Genomic DNA, 14,950 nt, shown 5'->3' with positions numbered 1-14,950 from the left:
TCCCAGCTTTTCTGCTTGAGGACTTTGGTTGCTGGGGAGGTGAAGGAAGCATGGTCTCTTGACCTGTATGCAAGGCAGACGGGAAGTGCCCGAGAGTTAGTGCCCTAGGAAGCAGCCCTCAGCCAGTGACAGACGGGGAGCTGGTGGACAAGTACTCGGCGTTCGTGTGCATTGGTTGGGAGAAAGTGGCTGCGTGTCCTACAGTCTCCCAAGGTGCCTCATTCGGACTGAGTGCCGGTTGCCTCCTGGGGTGACTGGTATGTCCTTGGACCCATTATCGAACGCCTTGCCTTCTCCATCCCAGCTTCCCACTCCCCTACTAGTGTTTTCTGTGCTCATCTCCCACATACGCGGCCTGTACTGGAAGCCTTGTTTCAGGGTCTGCCTCTAGAACACAAACCAAGGCACTGCCTTGAGGCCAATTTATGCATGGCTGTCAGGATGAACAGTTAGAGCCTAGCACTGCCTGGGTAACTTCATGAACCTTCTGCACGATCCACACGTTGACGCACAGTCCTTACGTGTGATCAAGGCTTTTCATGACCTGGCCGACCAGGCTTTTCCCACCTTTTTTTCCATGGGGCCCCTTTCCACATTCTGTGTTCCTGCCAGACTGACTTACCCCCTTGTTCCCATACCGGCACCCCACTTCCATACCTCAGGTTTCCTGTTTGCACTGTTTTCTCTACCTAGAAACATCTTTTCTCCAATATCTCTGCTTGTCCAAATTCTACTCATCCTTCAGGGACTGCCCTGGAGGCTCCCACCTCTAGGATTCCTCTACCTCCTCTCTCCTTGTAAACAAAGTTTTATTGGCACAGAGCTTTACGGGCACACCCAGAGGGCCCAGGCTTTATCAGGCCCTCTCTTACTGCAGTTGTCATATTCTGCTTTGGATTTAACTTAGGTGTTTGTGAATCTGTCTCATATCCTGGCTGTACTGTCATTCCTCAAGGGTGGAGCCCACAGTAGAATTGCCTTCATTCCCCCTCTTGGTGCCCAATACAATGCTTTGCGTATAGCAGCACCTAGGAAATATTTGCTGAACAAATGGAAACACTAGACATACACTGGTCTCCTCCTCTCCCCAACCATCATGACCTTGAGGGAAGGAAAGTGTCTTTTTACGTATCTTGCAGGGTGCTGAGCACACATAATGTCGCCCGGGAACACTTGCTGAGTTGAAATAAAGTTTTACCTATGCTCAGCTCTAGAAGAAGTGGTGGGTTTAGAGAGCAAGTACCAGGAACAGTGAGACTCGAAAGCAAGGCTTGGCAAATTGTGCTCTGTGGGCCAAATGCGGCCCCCACCTGTTTTTATAGATAAAGTTTTACTGGAACACAGCTATACTCAATCATTATATATTCTCTATGGCTGCTTTTGCGGAGAGTTGAGTAGTCACAGCAGAAACTGTGTGGCCCGCAAAGCGAAAATATTTGCCATCTGGCCCATGGCAGAAGTTTGCTGACCTCTGCTGAAGAGTGTCATCCTGCTCTGGACCCAGGCATAGTTACCATGCTGACTCAAAGCTGCAGTTTGGCTCCCTACTCATTTGTGCTTTCCCAAAGTTCTGGAGTCACTGTCCCAGAGACCTAAGACTTTTGTTCCCCAGACCCTCAGTTTCCGTCTTGGGGGTTTGGCACCAGAGACCCCATGACCTCTAACCCTGGAAGAACCATAGCCTGAAGCCAGGATCCTCCCCTGCACTGTGGCCAGGATCGTGTCCGGAGGAGGACCCAGGGCTCTCTTCTTGCTGCTGCTGACACACCACTCACCTTATCTACTTTGTCCAACCAGTCTTTGTTGGCGGCCAGCTCGGCCATGAACGCCTGGTGCTTCTGCCACTTGGTGTGCAGGTTGCGGGCCTCATCATAGGACACGTCCTGGGCTGTCAGCATCTTCTCGTCAATCCAGAGCTTCAGCTGGACCAAGCACAGAGCAGGGGTGGAGAAGGGCAGAGTACATTTCAGATGCGGTGAGGCATAAGGCGGTGAGGTGAGCTGGGAGAAGTGGTGGATGTGGGGGGAAGCCAGGCAGGGGTCCACTTACTCAGGTGATACTGCAACGGTCTTATTCTAGGCTCAGAAAGCTGGGGAACATTAGCAAAGGGATGGCTGGGGAATGTGGGAGGGAACATGGGGGAACAGAGCCTCACCTCGTGACAGTCCTGTAGGAAATGCTGCTGCCCTCGGTTGTCCCGAAGACGGCCCAAAAGCTGCTGCACCGCTTCTTGATTCTTCTTGTGTCTGTAATGACAGTCCCTTGTGAGGCCCTCGAACTCACTGTCAAAGGGCTATGACCCTGTAACTAACCTAGAAGCCTTCAGTCCTCTTGCTACGGGGACAATGCCTTCTGGGAGCACTGCAAGACAACCCGGGATTATGGAGGTCCGCCATCCAGCTAGGCCAGTGGACTTCATCTCCCCTGGTGTGGGGGAAGCAGAGCTTCCCAGCTCATGGCTTAGTCCCTCTCTGACCACTAAGTTCTTCCTCCTATACTTTTCATCAGCCCCCACAACCATCTGTCTGTGCTGCGTTCTCCAACTTCTTCATCAGTGGAACCGGCCAGGCTCTTCTCGCTCACTTCCCCACCAGGGCTCCCATGTACCCACTGTCTTCATCATACCTCCTCTCGATGGAATCGGCTTTCTCCTGGATCTTCTCGGCGTGGATGTTGCCCCCAGACACCAGCTGGCGCCCAGCCTCCAGCAGCCCGCGGATTCGCTCTCCGTTGGCATCCATGGTGCTCATGAAATCTTCCAGTTTTTTTATGGCGGCATCCGCAGCTTGGAGAGTCCCTGGCATCTCCGTGTGGGACAAAACGTATTCCTGTGTGGGAGGAGAGGTATGCAGCTCACTTCTCAAAAGTACTTGTCGACTTTTCAGAAGAGACCTACTGAAGGATGCATCAGACGTGGAGCCCAGCTGGGGAGGGGAGGGTGGACGGTCTGGTTCTGAAGACATGGGGTGGGGGGGTCCTGATTATGCCACAGGCTCACAAAGTATCAAGGGAGCTGGGCAGGAGGACCTTAACAGCCCAAATCCTGTTCCAAATTATTTCTGGCCACTGATTTAACAGTTACATGACAATTCAGGTTTTTTATTTCTCCTCAAGTCAGTTTCGGCAGGTTATATTTACTTTTTTTTTTTTTTAAGTAAGTGCTAAGCCCAACATGGGCCTTGAACTCACAACTCTGAGATCAAGAGTCACATGCTCTACTGACTAAGCCAGCCAAGCACCTACATCTTGTATTTTTTTGGTTTTTTTAACTCCTATATTTTTCTTGCACATTCTCCCTGTCCATCCTGGTTCCTCAATTACTCCACCCGCTGCCATTTCCTCCTCATCCACCTTTCTCTCATCCACACTTCCCTGTCCTTAGTCCCCTCTTCTTCCTGGGTGGGACTCTGTGTCCCTGCTCTTACCTGGCTGCTGAGCACGCCCTCGGCCTGGCGCGCATCCCGCAGGAAGCCTTGGAAGCCATGGGCCTGGGCCAGGCGGCCTTGCCGGCTCTCCCACATGCGGCCCAGCTCCTCCCAGCCGGTGCCCAGGGCTTCCAGTCGCTGCCGCAGGAAGAGGCACTGAGGATCAGCCTGGTCACGGGTCACCTCCTCACCCAGGGCCCGGAGCCGGCTGTACTCCCCGCGGGCCCGCTCCACCTCTCCCCGCAGGGCTGCGTGTTGGGCCAGGAGGGCCTCTGCCTCAGGCAGGGTGGCTGGCCCTTCTTCAGAGGCCACAGAGGTCTGCGTGCGACCGAGCCATGCCTGGAAGTCATCTAAGCTGCGCAGGAAGTCCTGCAGCCTCCGCGCCTCACCCAGTGACTCCTCCCGGCGTCGCATGGTGGCCCGCAGGTCTTCCCAGCCAGCTTGGACCTCTCCAAGCCGGGCATGGATGGCAGGGGCTTGGGCGGGGTGGCCAGCGGCCAGGGCATTGGCCTCTCGAGTCAGTTCACCCACTCGGGCGGCGATGGCCTCCAGGTCCCGCTCGGTGCCGGCCAGCTTCCGCTGCAGCGCCAGCACCCCGGCCAGGTCATTGCCCAGGCCCTGGGTGGACTCGATGACCTTGGTCTTTTCTCTCATCCAGGCCTGGGTCTCTGTGCATTCTAAGTGGTAGTTCTGGATGCTCAGGGCTGACGTCAGAGCTGCCTTCTTGCCATCGGCCAGGGTCCGAAACTGCTGCCACCTGAGGGTGGAGGCGGGGGGGGTCTGGTGTCTGGAGCTGCTCAGCTTCCCTGTGCTGTCCAGGTATATCTGGAAGCTTCTTCCCTGTCTCTCCTTTGGGATATTCTACCACCTGCTTGTGCTGCGTTAAAGAGGCCGCTCCTGGCTCATCCTCCCTTGACCTTGATTCCTTGATTACTCCCCGTCCAGGCACAAGCCTTTTTGGACTACCTTCACCCCCTTTCATTCCCTTCCTCATTTCCCACCTCTGCCCCACAACATACTCCAGATGGCCTTCCTTCCTCATTTTTAGCCTCCGTACCATGCCCTCTAGGACTCTCCCTTCTGGCTGCCATCCCTGTCTGCTGCATCCTTTCTTGGTTCCCCTCCCCAGGCCCACCTGTGGTTGAGCTGCTTCTGGGTATTGACAATGCTGTCCTTGCCCGGGGGGTTGGCCTTCAGCAACTGTTCCGCAATGTTGTTCACGGCAGTGATCCGGGCTGCAAGGGCGTTCATCTCGGGCTCCAAGGTCTCGAACCTGAGCGGGTGGAGGAGGGTGCAAGAGGTGGCCATGGGTCGTGGAAGTGGTGATGTACCAGCCCACCTCCCCTAAATGCCCAGGAAAATGCCTCTCTGTCAACGTGCAGCTGATTCTCTGCACATCTTAACCTACGCGGTCTGCAGTATCTGTGGGTCAAGTGGGGAACCCCAAGTCCCCCCAGACAAGTAGAAAAACAATAATCTCTAGAGTGCTCAAGAAGATGGTGGAAGTTAAATATCAGGAACAGTTGCAGAAGCCAAAGTAACACCTGGCCCAACACCTCATTCTTTTTTTTTTTTTTTAAGATTTTATTTATTTATTTGAGAGAGAGAATGAGAAAAGAGAGAGAGAGCATGAGAAGGGGGAGGGTCAGAGGGAGAAGCAGACTCCCCGCCGAGCAGGGAGCCCGATGCGGGACTCGATCCCGGGACTCCAGGATCATGACCTGAGCCGAAGGCAGTGGCTTAACCAACTGAGCCACCCAGGCGCCCAACAACACCTCATTCTTTATCAGAACCTCCCTATTCCTCCTGGGACTGACCCTTTAGGCACCTACCTGGGTCCCATCCTAATACCAGGGGTTAAAAAACGAACTGACAACCAAAAATATTTGTTTGAGTGATAAAGATATGAAGCATAACTTCTGTGATATTCTCACGGTCTGCAAATGGTTTCTGTAAAGGGCAAATATTTCAGGCTGTGTGGGCCATAAGGTCCCTGTCATCTGCTGTTGTAGTGCAAAAGCAGCCAGGGATGATATGCAAATGAATGAGCCTGGCTCTGTTCCAATAAAGCTTTATTTAAAAAAAAAAAAAAAGGCAGCAGGCTGGAGTTGGCCCCAGAATTATAGTATGCTGATCCCTGTCATAGGATACCTTGAAAACTTAAAAAAAGAAATCTTCAAATACATTTTTAAAACCACCAGGAAATTTGACTATAGAATGAGTAATCGATGATATCAAGGAATTGCTAATTTTATTCTATACGATAATTAATGGTATAGTGGTTCTATATGAAAAACGTCCTTTCTAAATCATTTTAAGATGTATTATTCTGTAAATAAAGCTACTTGATAAGGTTAATCAGTGTATCTGTCTAAAGGTCTATAACATCAAAGCCCTAGCTATTTTAAGCCCACACACATAATTTACTATATTTGAGAATACTTCTTCCTATTTCTTAGAGGACACATCGTGGGGAGCACAGAAGTGAAATGATAATCTGGGGATTTGCTAATTTTTAAAATGAAAAATAATCAAATAGAGCAAGATACTGACAATTACTGAATCCAGGTGATGGGAAAATAGGAGTTTGTGGTATGTTTTCTCCTTTTGAGTATGTTTGACATTTTTCATGAAAAGCAAAACCCAGACAACTGTTAAGACTCGAAGGATCGGGGGCGCCTGGGTGGCTCAGTTGGTTAAGCCTCTGCCTTCGGCTCAGGTCATGATCCCGGGGTCCTGGGATCGAGCCCCGCATCGGGCTCCCTGCTCAGTAGGGAGCCTGCTTCTCCCTCTGCCTCTGCTGGTCTCCCTGCTTGTGCTCTCTCTCTCTCCCTCTCTCTCAAACAAATAAATAAGATCTTAAAAAAAAAAAAAAAAGACTCAAAGGGTCGTAGCCAGAGCAGGCGGTTTACAGCAGGGCCCACGGCCCACACGTGGGCTGTCCCACTCGCCAGGCCCTCCTGGAGGACGTCCGCAGGGGGCCTACCTCTGCTGCACCACCTCCAGGTCCTCCAGGCGCTCAGGCAGGGCCAGCCCGTTGAGCCACTGCTCCTTCTCCTCCACCCACAGGCCGCAGGCCCCAGCCTCGCTGAGCATGGTGTAGAGCGCCAGGGCTGCTTCCAGGGCCCGCGCGCGCTCGCCTGCCCGGGCCTGCAGCTCCTCGTAGTGCCGTTCCAGGCTAGGCACCCTGCCCTGCACCTCTGGTGTGCAGCTCAGCGCAGGGGGCAGGGCGGCGGCCTGTTCCCTCAGGGCATCCAGGGCTGGCCGGTGGCTCCGGATCTCCTCCTCCAGGGCCCGATGCTGCCGGGCCAGGGCCTGCGTGGAGAACTCGTCGTGCCCCAGTTCGGGGCTGGACACCAGGCGCAGCGCGTCCACCAGCCAGGCCTCCATGTCGTTTGCGTCGGCCTGGAACTGGTAGAGGCTGGCGGCCTGGGCAAGCCGCTGGGCACGCTCCTCTGCCAGGGCCTCCAGCCGCTCCCACTGGGCCTGCAGCTCGGCCATGCGGGCGGCGGCCTGGCTGGCCCCGGGATGGCCCTCCGCGACTAACTGCTGGCCCTGTTCCAGCGTCAGCTTCAAGGGCCCCCGCCGGCCACTCATCTCGCCCCGCAGGGCCGTGTGTTTGTTGAGCAGGCGGAGGACGCCAGTCAGGTCCCGGCCAGTTTCTGCGGAGGCCAGTAGGTGTTGCTGCTCCCGAACCCAGGCCTCGGCCTCACCCACCTCCCAGAGGAAACGCCACAGGCGCCGGGACTCCTCCAGCCGGGCCCGCCGGGTCGCTGCTAACTCGCACAGCGCCTCGTAGCTCTGCTCCAGGGAGGCCACCCGCTCTGACACCAGCTGGGGGTCGCATGGTTTGTACTCTGAAAAGGTCGGGGCGGAGGGTTGAGAGCTGTCACCCAGCCATCCCGCTGCCCCCTACCCGTCCCTGGTTATGAATCTCTACACACACCGCCCCTTAGGCCTCCCTCCCTAGCTCCGTCACCTCCCATCCACCCCTCATCCTTCCTGTCCCCAGTTTTCCCAGTCTGGCTGCTCTCCTTCCTGAGCCGCTCCCTGCTCAGCTCCTTCCCCCAGGGTTCACCTTTGCCTGGGTCACAGAAGCGCAGTGCAGAGGCGCTGACCGCCCGCACCCTCTCAGCCTGCACGGCAATGTCCGCTTCCACCAGCTCGTGCAGCTGCAGCAGGTCCTCCACTCCGGCCAGATGCTTGCCCAGGTCGTGAGACTGCAGCCGGCCCTGCCGGGACAGGTGGCGTGTCCGTGCCCATCCGAGGGCTCCCCGGGTCCCTCCCCGCCAGGCCTCTTCCAAGCCCACAGCACGCGAGGGCCAACCTCGCTCCCTTTTCCTGGATCCACTGCACCTCCCAGCCTCCTTGGGTGGCTGCAGGGGTCACACGCAGATGAGCACAGCCGCTCCTGTCTGTCGGCCCCCACTCACACACGCAGTGACACCCCAGTTCTGTCCCGGCACCCTGGCCATCTTGTACTCAACTCCCCTCCTGTGGAACGACTGACTTTCTTACTAAATCTTGCCCCCGAAATCTCCGTTCTGACTCACCTTCTCAGCCCCAGAATTATCTGGCTCAGCCCCCAGCACCCCAGCAATTCCAGGGTCTCTCCAGACCCACCCTCATCCCCATCCTTTGCCTAGATCGCTGCACAGCCTCTAACTGGCCCCTCGGCCCCCCTTGGGCTGTCCCCTCCTTCACATTGTGGTCAAAGTGACCTTTGAAAACATGAAGGCAGAACCACGTCTCTCCTTTCCAAAACCTTCTGATGGCGCTCAGAGCTCCGTGTTACTCTGAACAAGACGCATACCCCTGAGCAGGCCAGGCAGGCCCTGTGGGAGCAGGCTGCTCCACCTTACCTCATCCACGGCCCCTCCTGTTCTTGCAGTGCCCCTGGCCCTCCTTCCTATGCTGAACATAGCACGCCTGTGCAGGCCCAGGGCTGTTCCTTCTGCCTGCAACATTCCCTGCTCACAGCCCCCGCGCCAGCTCCTTGTGTTAGTCTGCGTTTCCTCAGAGGCCTGCCAGGACCCCCTCACCCCGTGGCCCTGTTCAGTTTCCTTGTAGGTTCTCTGTCTGCCTGCTATTTTGTTTCATGTGGGCCCAGGGGTTTCCTCCTCAGCCTCCTCCCACTAGAACGCGAGACCTGCGAGGGCAGGGCCCTGTTTGCTCCGTGTGCCCGCATCGGGGTCGGGGCCCGGCGCCGAGACTTACTCCACCAAGATGCGCCACGGGAATGGACCCCCAGTCGCACCCCCACGGTCCTGCTCCCCCCCCGCGCCCCCGCGTCCCGCTGTTACCTTCATCTCTTCCATCCAGTCCATGAGGTAGAGCAGGTCCTGAAACACCTTCTGCAGCTCCAGGTTGAGGAGGAGCCGCTCCCGCCGGGCGGCCACCATCTGCCGCAGGAAGTCCCAGAGGCGCGCCACGTTGTGCTGGCGCGCCGCGATGCGCTTGATGTCATGGTAGCGCTCAGCCGCCAGCTCGGCGGCCACGGCATCCACGGCCTGCACCCGGCCGCTGTAGGCCACGATGTCCGTCTCGATGGCCTCGTGCTTCCGCACGGCCGCCTCGACGGCCGCCAGCTCCAACCCGAAGTTGTCCTGCAGCGGAGGGCAGGCGGGGGAGGCGGGGGAGGTGGGGGAGCTCAGGCACCCCAGCTCCGCCCGCTCGCCCCTTCTGCTCTCGGGGGCACTTGCGCCGCAAGATGCCAACTCCACATGGTGGCTCTGTTTCCTCTCTATCCTGTCCCATCCTGTCCCCTTTCTCCTGTTCAAGCCTCTGGCCCTGATTCGGGGGGGACTCTTGGTCGTCTTCTCTGTGCGATGGATTCTCCCATGTTACAGGGCTCGTAACCCACCGCTCTCTCTCCCATTTCTCCTGCCCACCCGCGCAGGCCAAGAGCCCCCCCGCCCTACCTGGGACACGAGGCGCTGGTTCTCGCCAAGCCAGGTCTCCCGCATGGCGGCTTTGCGGTCGAAGCGGGCGGCCAACTGCTCCAGCTTCTCCTGGCGGATGAGCTCGGTGCGCAGGGCCAGCTCGCGCTCGTGCTCCGCTTTCTCCAGCCGCTCCCAAGCCTGCGAGGTGGGGGGACAGGGCTCAGGAAGTGAGGGTGGGGAGGGGTCATTGCGACTGGGGGGCACATGATGAGTCCCAGGGAAGCTCGGTCTAGTGGGTCTGCGGAATGTGGTCAGTCAGACACCTGTGCACAGAAGCATGAGAAACGGACAGCAGGAGGGCCACGGGGCCACACGAAAGCACGTCTGCTTACGGATGAGGACTGGAGGGGGACAGGGTACAATGAAAACCACTGGATTTGTCTGTGGTGGTGGGACCGTGGGTGAACCCTATTACTTATATTAATCTTACAATGTCATCTGTGAAAAAGAGAAAATAAAAGCAGAGAGAGTAAATCGGGGGCATGCCGAACAAGATAAGCGACTGGGGTCTGAGTTTATGATGCGCGCTTGCAAGGAGAGACAGAGGGAGGAGGAAGGGGGATGTTCGGGGCGCACGACAGCATGTGTGAGTCACGTCGTCGGTACCACGGAGGGCCACGGGGCAGTGTGGGCTGGTGTCAAGGATGGGACATCTGTGGGGTGGGGAGGGAGGCTGTGCACCTTGTTGATGTCAGAGATGAGCCGGCCCTCGCGGGGCGTGTAGACCTTCTGATTGTTGGCCCGCAGCTTGCTCTGGATGGTGAAGAGCAGAACTTCCAAGTTCCCCTTCTCAGTGAACCTGAGGCAGGAGGCCGGGTTGGGGTCAGAGTCAAAGGCCACACAGGCACAGGGACTCTACGTTTCAAAACGAAGTGTCCTGTGGTGCTTTTCTTCTCATGATCTCAGTGCAAAAGCCAGAAAATATGGACAAGCAAAAAGAACATAATTTTAGAACAAATGAAAACCAGAGAGAAATGACCAGTTACACTTTGGCATGCACCTCAAATCATTCTTGGGATGTGTAGGAGCAGATGTTTTCTGGATTAGTATTAGTTTTGGAGCTGAAACATACTAACTCCGAAAGAGCTCAATAATAGACAAACTGAGGCTGTAGCATGTACTGTACAGAGCTGCGTACTGGCGATCCCACACTTGAAAAAAAGTCCATTTCTAAAACAGGTAAACAGTCAGAACCTTTGCAATGTGCACGGCACCAGCCACACTCCCGTGTCGCTGGTGATGACCTGCCCGTCAGATCCAATCCCCCTGTCCCTAAGCTGGGGGTGGGTTCCGAAACACCCGGCAGTAATCTTATCTGAGCGGATCGCACTGATTCTACCTGCCACAGTAAGCCTCTCCCGAGCATGACTTTTTTTTTTAATGGATCATCATTTCAAAAATTTATCTTGGAATTGCTTCTGGCACTTCGAGCTGGGGGAAATGAGCCTTCACTGCATTTATGTCCTGCCAAATTTCCCTCCCAAAAGGCCACCCTGATTTAGGCTTCTTCTCCCACGAGCATGGCTCAGGGCCGGCATGCTGCAGCAGGGGGCGGCCCAGGAGCACCTACTTGGGTGGCTTCTCGACGGTGCGGTAGGAATTGAAGGACTGCAGCTGGTTCTGGACCCCACTCAGGGAGTTGGCCAGTTGCCGGTCATTGAGGGTGACAATTGTTTGCTCAATCCACTGCAGCAGCTCTGAGGCCAGGGACTCATACTTCTCCACTAGGCGCTCGGCCTCCATGGCATGGTCCAATACCTGTGAGACAGCGACAAGGGGGTCCTGCCTACGGGGTCCCTGGCCCAGCCCTGCAGCTCCCCCGTCTCTGCTTTTGGGGAGGAAGACTCCTAGGCAGGACCTCTGTTCCGACCGCCTCGTGCGGGGTGGGGGGGTACCTTGCCAATCCTTTTGCCTTCCACAGCCAGGGCCTTCATCTTGGAGAAGTAGTGATAGTAAGTAGCCACGTAAGTGATGATTGATTTCTCGTCTGGTTGGTCCACATTCACATCTGAGAGAAAGGACCACTCAGGTCAGGCACTGATGTTTAGAGATTAGAAACCTGCCTCCCAGAAGAACACCTGCAACTTGGATCGCTTACCCCAATCCCAGAGCGCCCCCCCCCCGCCACACCAAGCCCTCTGAAACTGACATCCTTCCAGCTCCTCTCAGGGCAAAATGACAAATAAATCATTTGGACTAAAAGGACATGAAAAAGCAAAGTTTCTTTTTTTTTCCCGCCTAGGAACAAGCAGAGGACAAAATGCAGAAGCCCGAGGAGGCTTTTACCCAGTATTTCCAATGGAGACCAAAATTACTGTCGAGGGCAGGAAAGGCAAGAAAAGAAACAGTATTCCCGTTTGGGGATGGATCTTGTACTTAGAGGCTGGAAAGATGTCTAAGAAATCAGTGGATTCAGGGGCAGCAAGATGGGAGATACAAACTAAGCTTCCCGAAGCCGGGATGTTCAGAGGGACAGGCTCAGCAAGCCCCAGCAGTTCTCAGGGCCATCTTGGGGCATGGTCATGGCTATTTCTGACCTCAATCCCAAAGTTCAGCTACGAATCCAAGGAGGTGAGTGTCCTTCAGGCAAATCAGCTTCTACCACAAAGACCAAGGCTGGGACTTGAAATGCCTGGGTTCTACGCCCACATTCGGCAGATTCCATCCTACCTACAGGGAAGACTATAGGGCTGGAAGCCCTTGTGACCCCCTCTGAAAGCCCACAGGCAAGAAGGACCCATTGAAGTCATGTCATAAAGTTACAGGAGACTTCGCTTTACTTAAAATGTTCTTTATCATAACTGTGCCTCTCAAATGCTTTCCCAGGAACCTATGTTTGCCTGACTTCCATCACTAGGTGGCTGATGTGTGTCACTCTGGACTGAGATGGGGCTATGGTGGGATGGCAAACAGGGAGAAAATAACCGAGACCCAAGTCTGCCCAGTGAGCTTAGGATGGAGCGTTTCCAGCAGGGAAGCCCCTTGGCCCTTCTCTGCCTCCCGTTTCTGCCAGCACCAAGACTGCTCTCCCCGAGAAGTGGCTGAGGAAACAGGTCTGGAGTTTGGATCTCTGCTCCACCCGCTGTACAACCTCGGGAAAGTCACTTAACCCTTGGCTAGGTCCCCATCTTCTCTTCCATAAACTGAGGACTATTAATAATGGCCTTGATTTCCAGGGGGTGTTGTGAGGCTTGAGTTGAGTGAAGCACATCGAGGGCAGGGCCAGGTCCAAAATAAAAGCCCAGGGGCCCCTGCCAGTCTCACCAGCATTAAGATCAGAACCACAGGGGTCAGTAAGCAGGGCCCGCTGACCATAAGGCCAGAGTGGGGTGAGATCTCGGGGTCATGCAGCTTAATTTAGAGCCCTAGAATTTTATTTATTTTATTTATTTATTTTTTTAAATATTTTTATTTATTTATTTGAGAGAGAGAGAATGAGAGAGAGCACATGAGAGGGAGGAGGGTCAGAGGGAGAAGCAGACCCCCCGTTGAGCAGGGAGCCTGACGCAGGACTTGATCCAGGGACTCCAGGATCATGACCTGAGCCGAAGGCAGTCGCCCAACCAACTGAGCCACCCAGGCACCCGAGAACCCTAGAATTTTAGAGTGAGAAGGGCCCTTAGAGACCACAGAGACCAATCTTCTCATTTTAGAGACGAGGAAAATGAGCCACAGAGAGGCTAAGCGACCGGCTCTAAGTCACAGAGCTGCTCCATGGTGGGCTGGCCTAGAACCACATTCGAGGGCTCTTTCTGCCACAGGGCTGCCCCTCTTCCTACGGCTTTTTTTGTCGGGGGGGGGGGATACAATTTTCACACCATAAAATTCACCCTTTTACAGGAGACTAGTCAGCGGTTTTCGGTACATTCACAAAGTTGTGCAGCCCTCACCACGATCGACTCCAGAACACTTCCATCACCCCCAAAGGAAACTCTGTGCCCATTAGTGTTCACCTCCCCCCCAGCCCCCCACCCTCAGCCCCTGGCACCCACTCATCTGCCTCTGTCTCTATCCCACAGCATCTTCTTTACAGCACTCTGCCCCACCTTCGGGATCCAGCAGCTTTGTGAGCCCCAGCTCCTTCTCAGCCAGATTGAACGCATTTTGCAGGTTGTAGTGTGCATTGCACTTCCTCAGCGACTCAAAATCCAGCAGATCCGGCCTGCGAGGGGAGGCAATGTAGAAGGTATCAGGAGCGCATGAGCTCCTAAAGAGGAAAAGTAAAGCCACCCCTGTCTTTATCCCTGTCACCAACTCCATTTTGTCCCGAACCAGGCACCCCAAACCCACACCCACTGCTCCCACCCACCCTGGGTCCCATCACAGCCCTCTGTGCAGCGTGGTGCCCCCCCATCCCGGCCCTTCTCTGAATGTTCGCCCCTCATCACTGCCGTGGAGCCCGGCCACGGTCCGTCTAGGCGCCTGCGCAGCGGGGCCCCGAGCCCGGCCCGCGGCTCCTCACCGGTGTTTGTGCACGATGGCGTTGAAGGCCAGCCCATCCCTCCAGCTGGTGGTGAAGTTGTGCACGTTCACATTGGGATACCTGTAACCGGAGACCGGGAAGAACGGGGAGTGGGGCCTAGCCCTGGTCTGTGACTCAAGGGTGGATCCCAGCTTGTGGTTCCGGGAGCCCATCCCTCCTCTACCGCACAGCCTCGGTGCATCCAACCCTCCAAGGCCCCCGGGCAGCCTCACCCCGCAGTCTTCATCTGGCACCAGAGCAGTAGGGCATCCTTGGCCGACTTCTTCTCCTTGTTGTCTTCTGTTTCCACGCTGATGTCTTGGATCTAAGAAGGAAAGAAGGAAGATCCTCACTCCCTGAACAGGGGCTCCTGGAGTTACTGGAGATACTCCGTGAGACACAGCAGGAAACTGCTCGAGACTCCTGTAAGAGGGGTGCCGGGACAGAGCCGGGGGTCCTCTCCTCCTGGGCTAGGGACCACAAAACATCGGTTCAAAAGGATTTGAGGCAGCAGGATGTGGTCAGAAGTCAGAAGAGTGGAAGCGCCTCAAAGCGAAGGATGCTGGCTCCTCCGGGTGGGGAGCCGCGAGGGGACGGGTGAGCATTGCCTGAGAGCTGGGTTTCCAAGGGGGTGCTGATGGAGCTCTGCTCGGGGCTGAGAGACGCAGGACAGGTTACACCCGGGGAGTAAGGGGACAACTGGAAGAGTTGTGATGGCATGAGGACAATGGGCTACTTATGCTCAGAGCGTAAGAAGCAGTAGGGGGACTGTTTTAGGGAGGCAAGCAGAGTTTGAGGCAGAGGTGGACCAATGATCAGGCCCCAAGTGCAGTTCTCAAACTCCCAGGGGTGAAGGTCGGTCCAGTTTGTAAAATCCCCAGTCCCTTGTGGACCAAGGTGTGGTCCTACCACATGTGACCAGTAAACAGACCAGGCCACAGGGAACCTGCCACAGAGGTATGACAACACCCACACTGGTCTCTACCCTGTGTAAGGAGGAGGGTCTCCAGGTCTGCTGCCTAGATGTCACAGCAACCGTAAACTGCTATACAAGGTTCTAGGCCCTCTGTGTTTTATCAGTCATGCTGTGGACCAGCGGTGCCCGTTCACGGTACAGCACC

The 14,950-nt window shown here is 55.7% G+C and overlaps 1 protein-coding gene across 2 annotated transcripts in view; it reads right to left on the bottom strand.

Moving 5' to 3' along the window:
* Positions 1 to 14,950, bottom strand: part of SPTBN2 (spectrin beta, non-erythrocytic 2) — a 30,840-nt gene that overhangs the window by 10,047 nt on the left and 5,843 nt on the right. For both annotated transcript variants that reach the window (XM_045870162.2, XM_054506517.1), the window contains exons 4-18: positions 14,063 to 14,154; positions 13,830 to 13,910; positions 13,414 to 13,529; positions 11,263 to 11,375; positions 10,938 to 11,125; positions 10,049 to 10,166; positions 9,347 to 9,505; positions 8,729 to 9,031; positions 7,504 to 7,657; positions 6,412 to 7,282; positions 4,561 to 4,698; positions 3,426 to 4,182; positions 2,626 to 2,828; positions 2,156 to 2,246; positions 1,776 to 1,922 (exon numbers count right to left, since the gene is read on the bottom strand). In XM_045870162.2, the coding sequence (XP_045726118.1) occupies positions 1,776 to 1,922; positions 2,156 to 2,246; positions 2,626 to 2,828; positions 3,426 to 4,182; positions 4,561 to 4,698; positions 6,412 to 7,282; positions 7,504 to 7,657; positions 8,729 to 9,031; positions 9,347 to 9,505; positions 10,049 to 10,166; positions 10,938 to 11,125; positions 11,263 to 11,375; positions 13,414 to 13,529; positions 13,830 to 13,910; positions 14,063 to 14,154 (3,531 nt within the window). The remainder of the gene's footprint in view (positions 1 to 1,775; positions 1,923 to 2,155; positions 2,247 to 2,625; positions 2,829 to 3,425; positions 4,183 to 4,560; positions 4,699 to 6,411; positions 7,283 to 7,503; positions 7,658 to 8,728; positions 9,032 to 9,346; positions 9,506 to 10,048; positions 10,167 to 10,937; positions 11,126 to 11,262; positions 11,376 to 13,413; positions 13,530 to 13,829; positions 13,911 to 14,062; positions 14,155 to 14,950) is intronic.

This window comes from Mirounga angustirostris, unplaced genomic scaffold, assembly GCF_029215605.1.
Source record: "Mirounga angustirostris isolate CCGP_5_RB_7025 unplaced genomic scaffold, mMirAng1.0.hap1 SCAF_13, whole genome shotgun sequence".
NCBI classification, from domain to species: Eukaryota; Metazoa; Chordata; class Mammalia; order Carnivora; family Phocidae; genus Mirounga; species Mirounga angustirostris.
The sequence above is the reverse complement of the archived record's forward strand: the minus strand, read 5'-3'. Positions and strand labels throughout refer to the sequence as shown.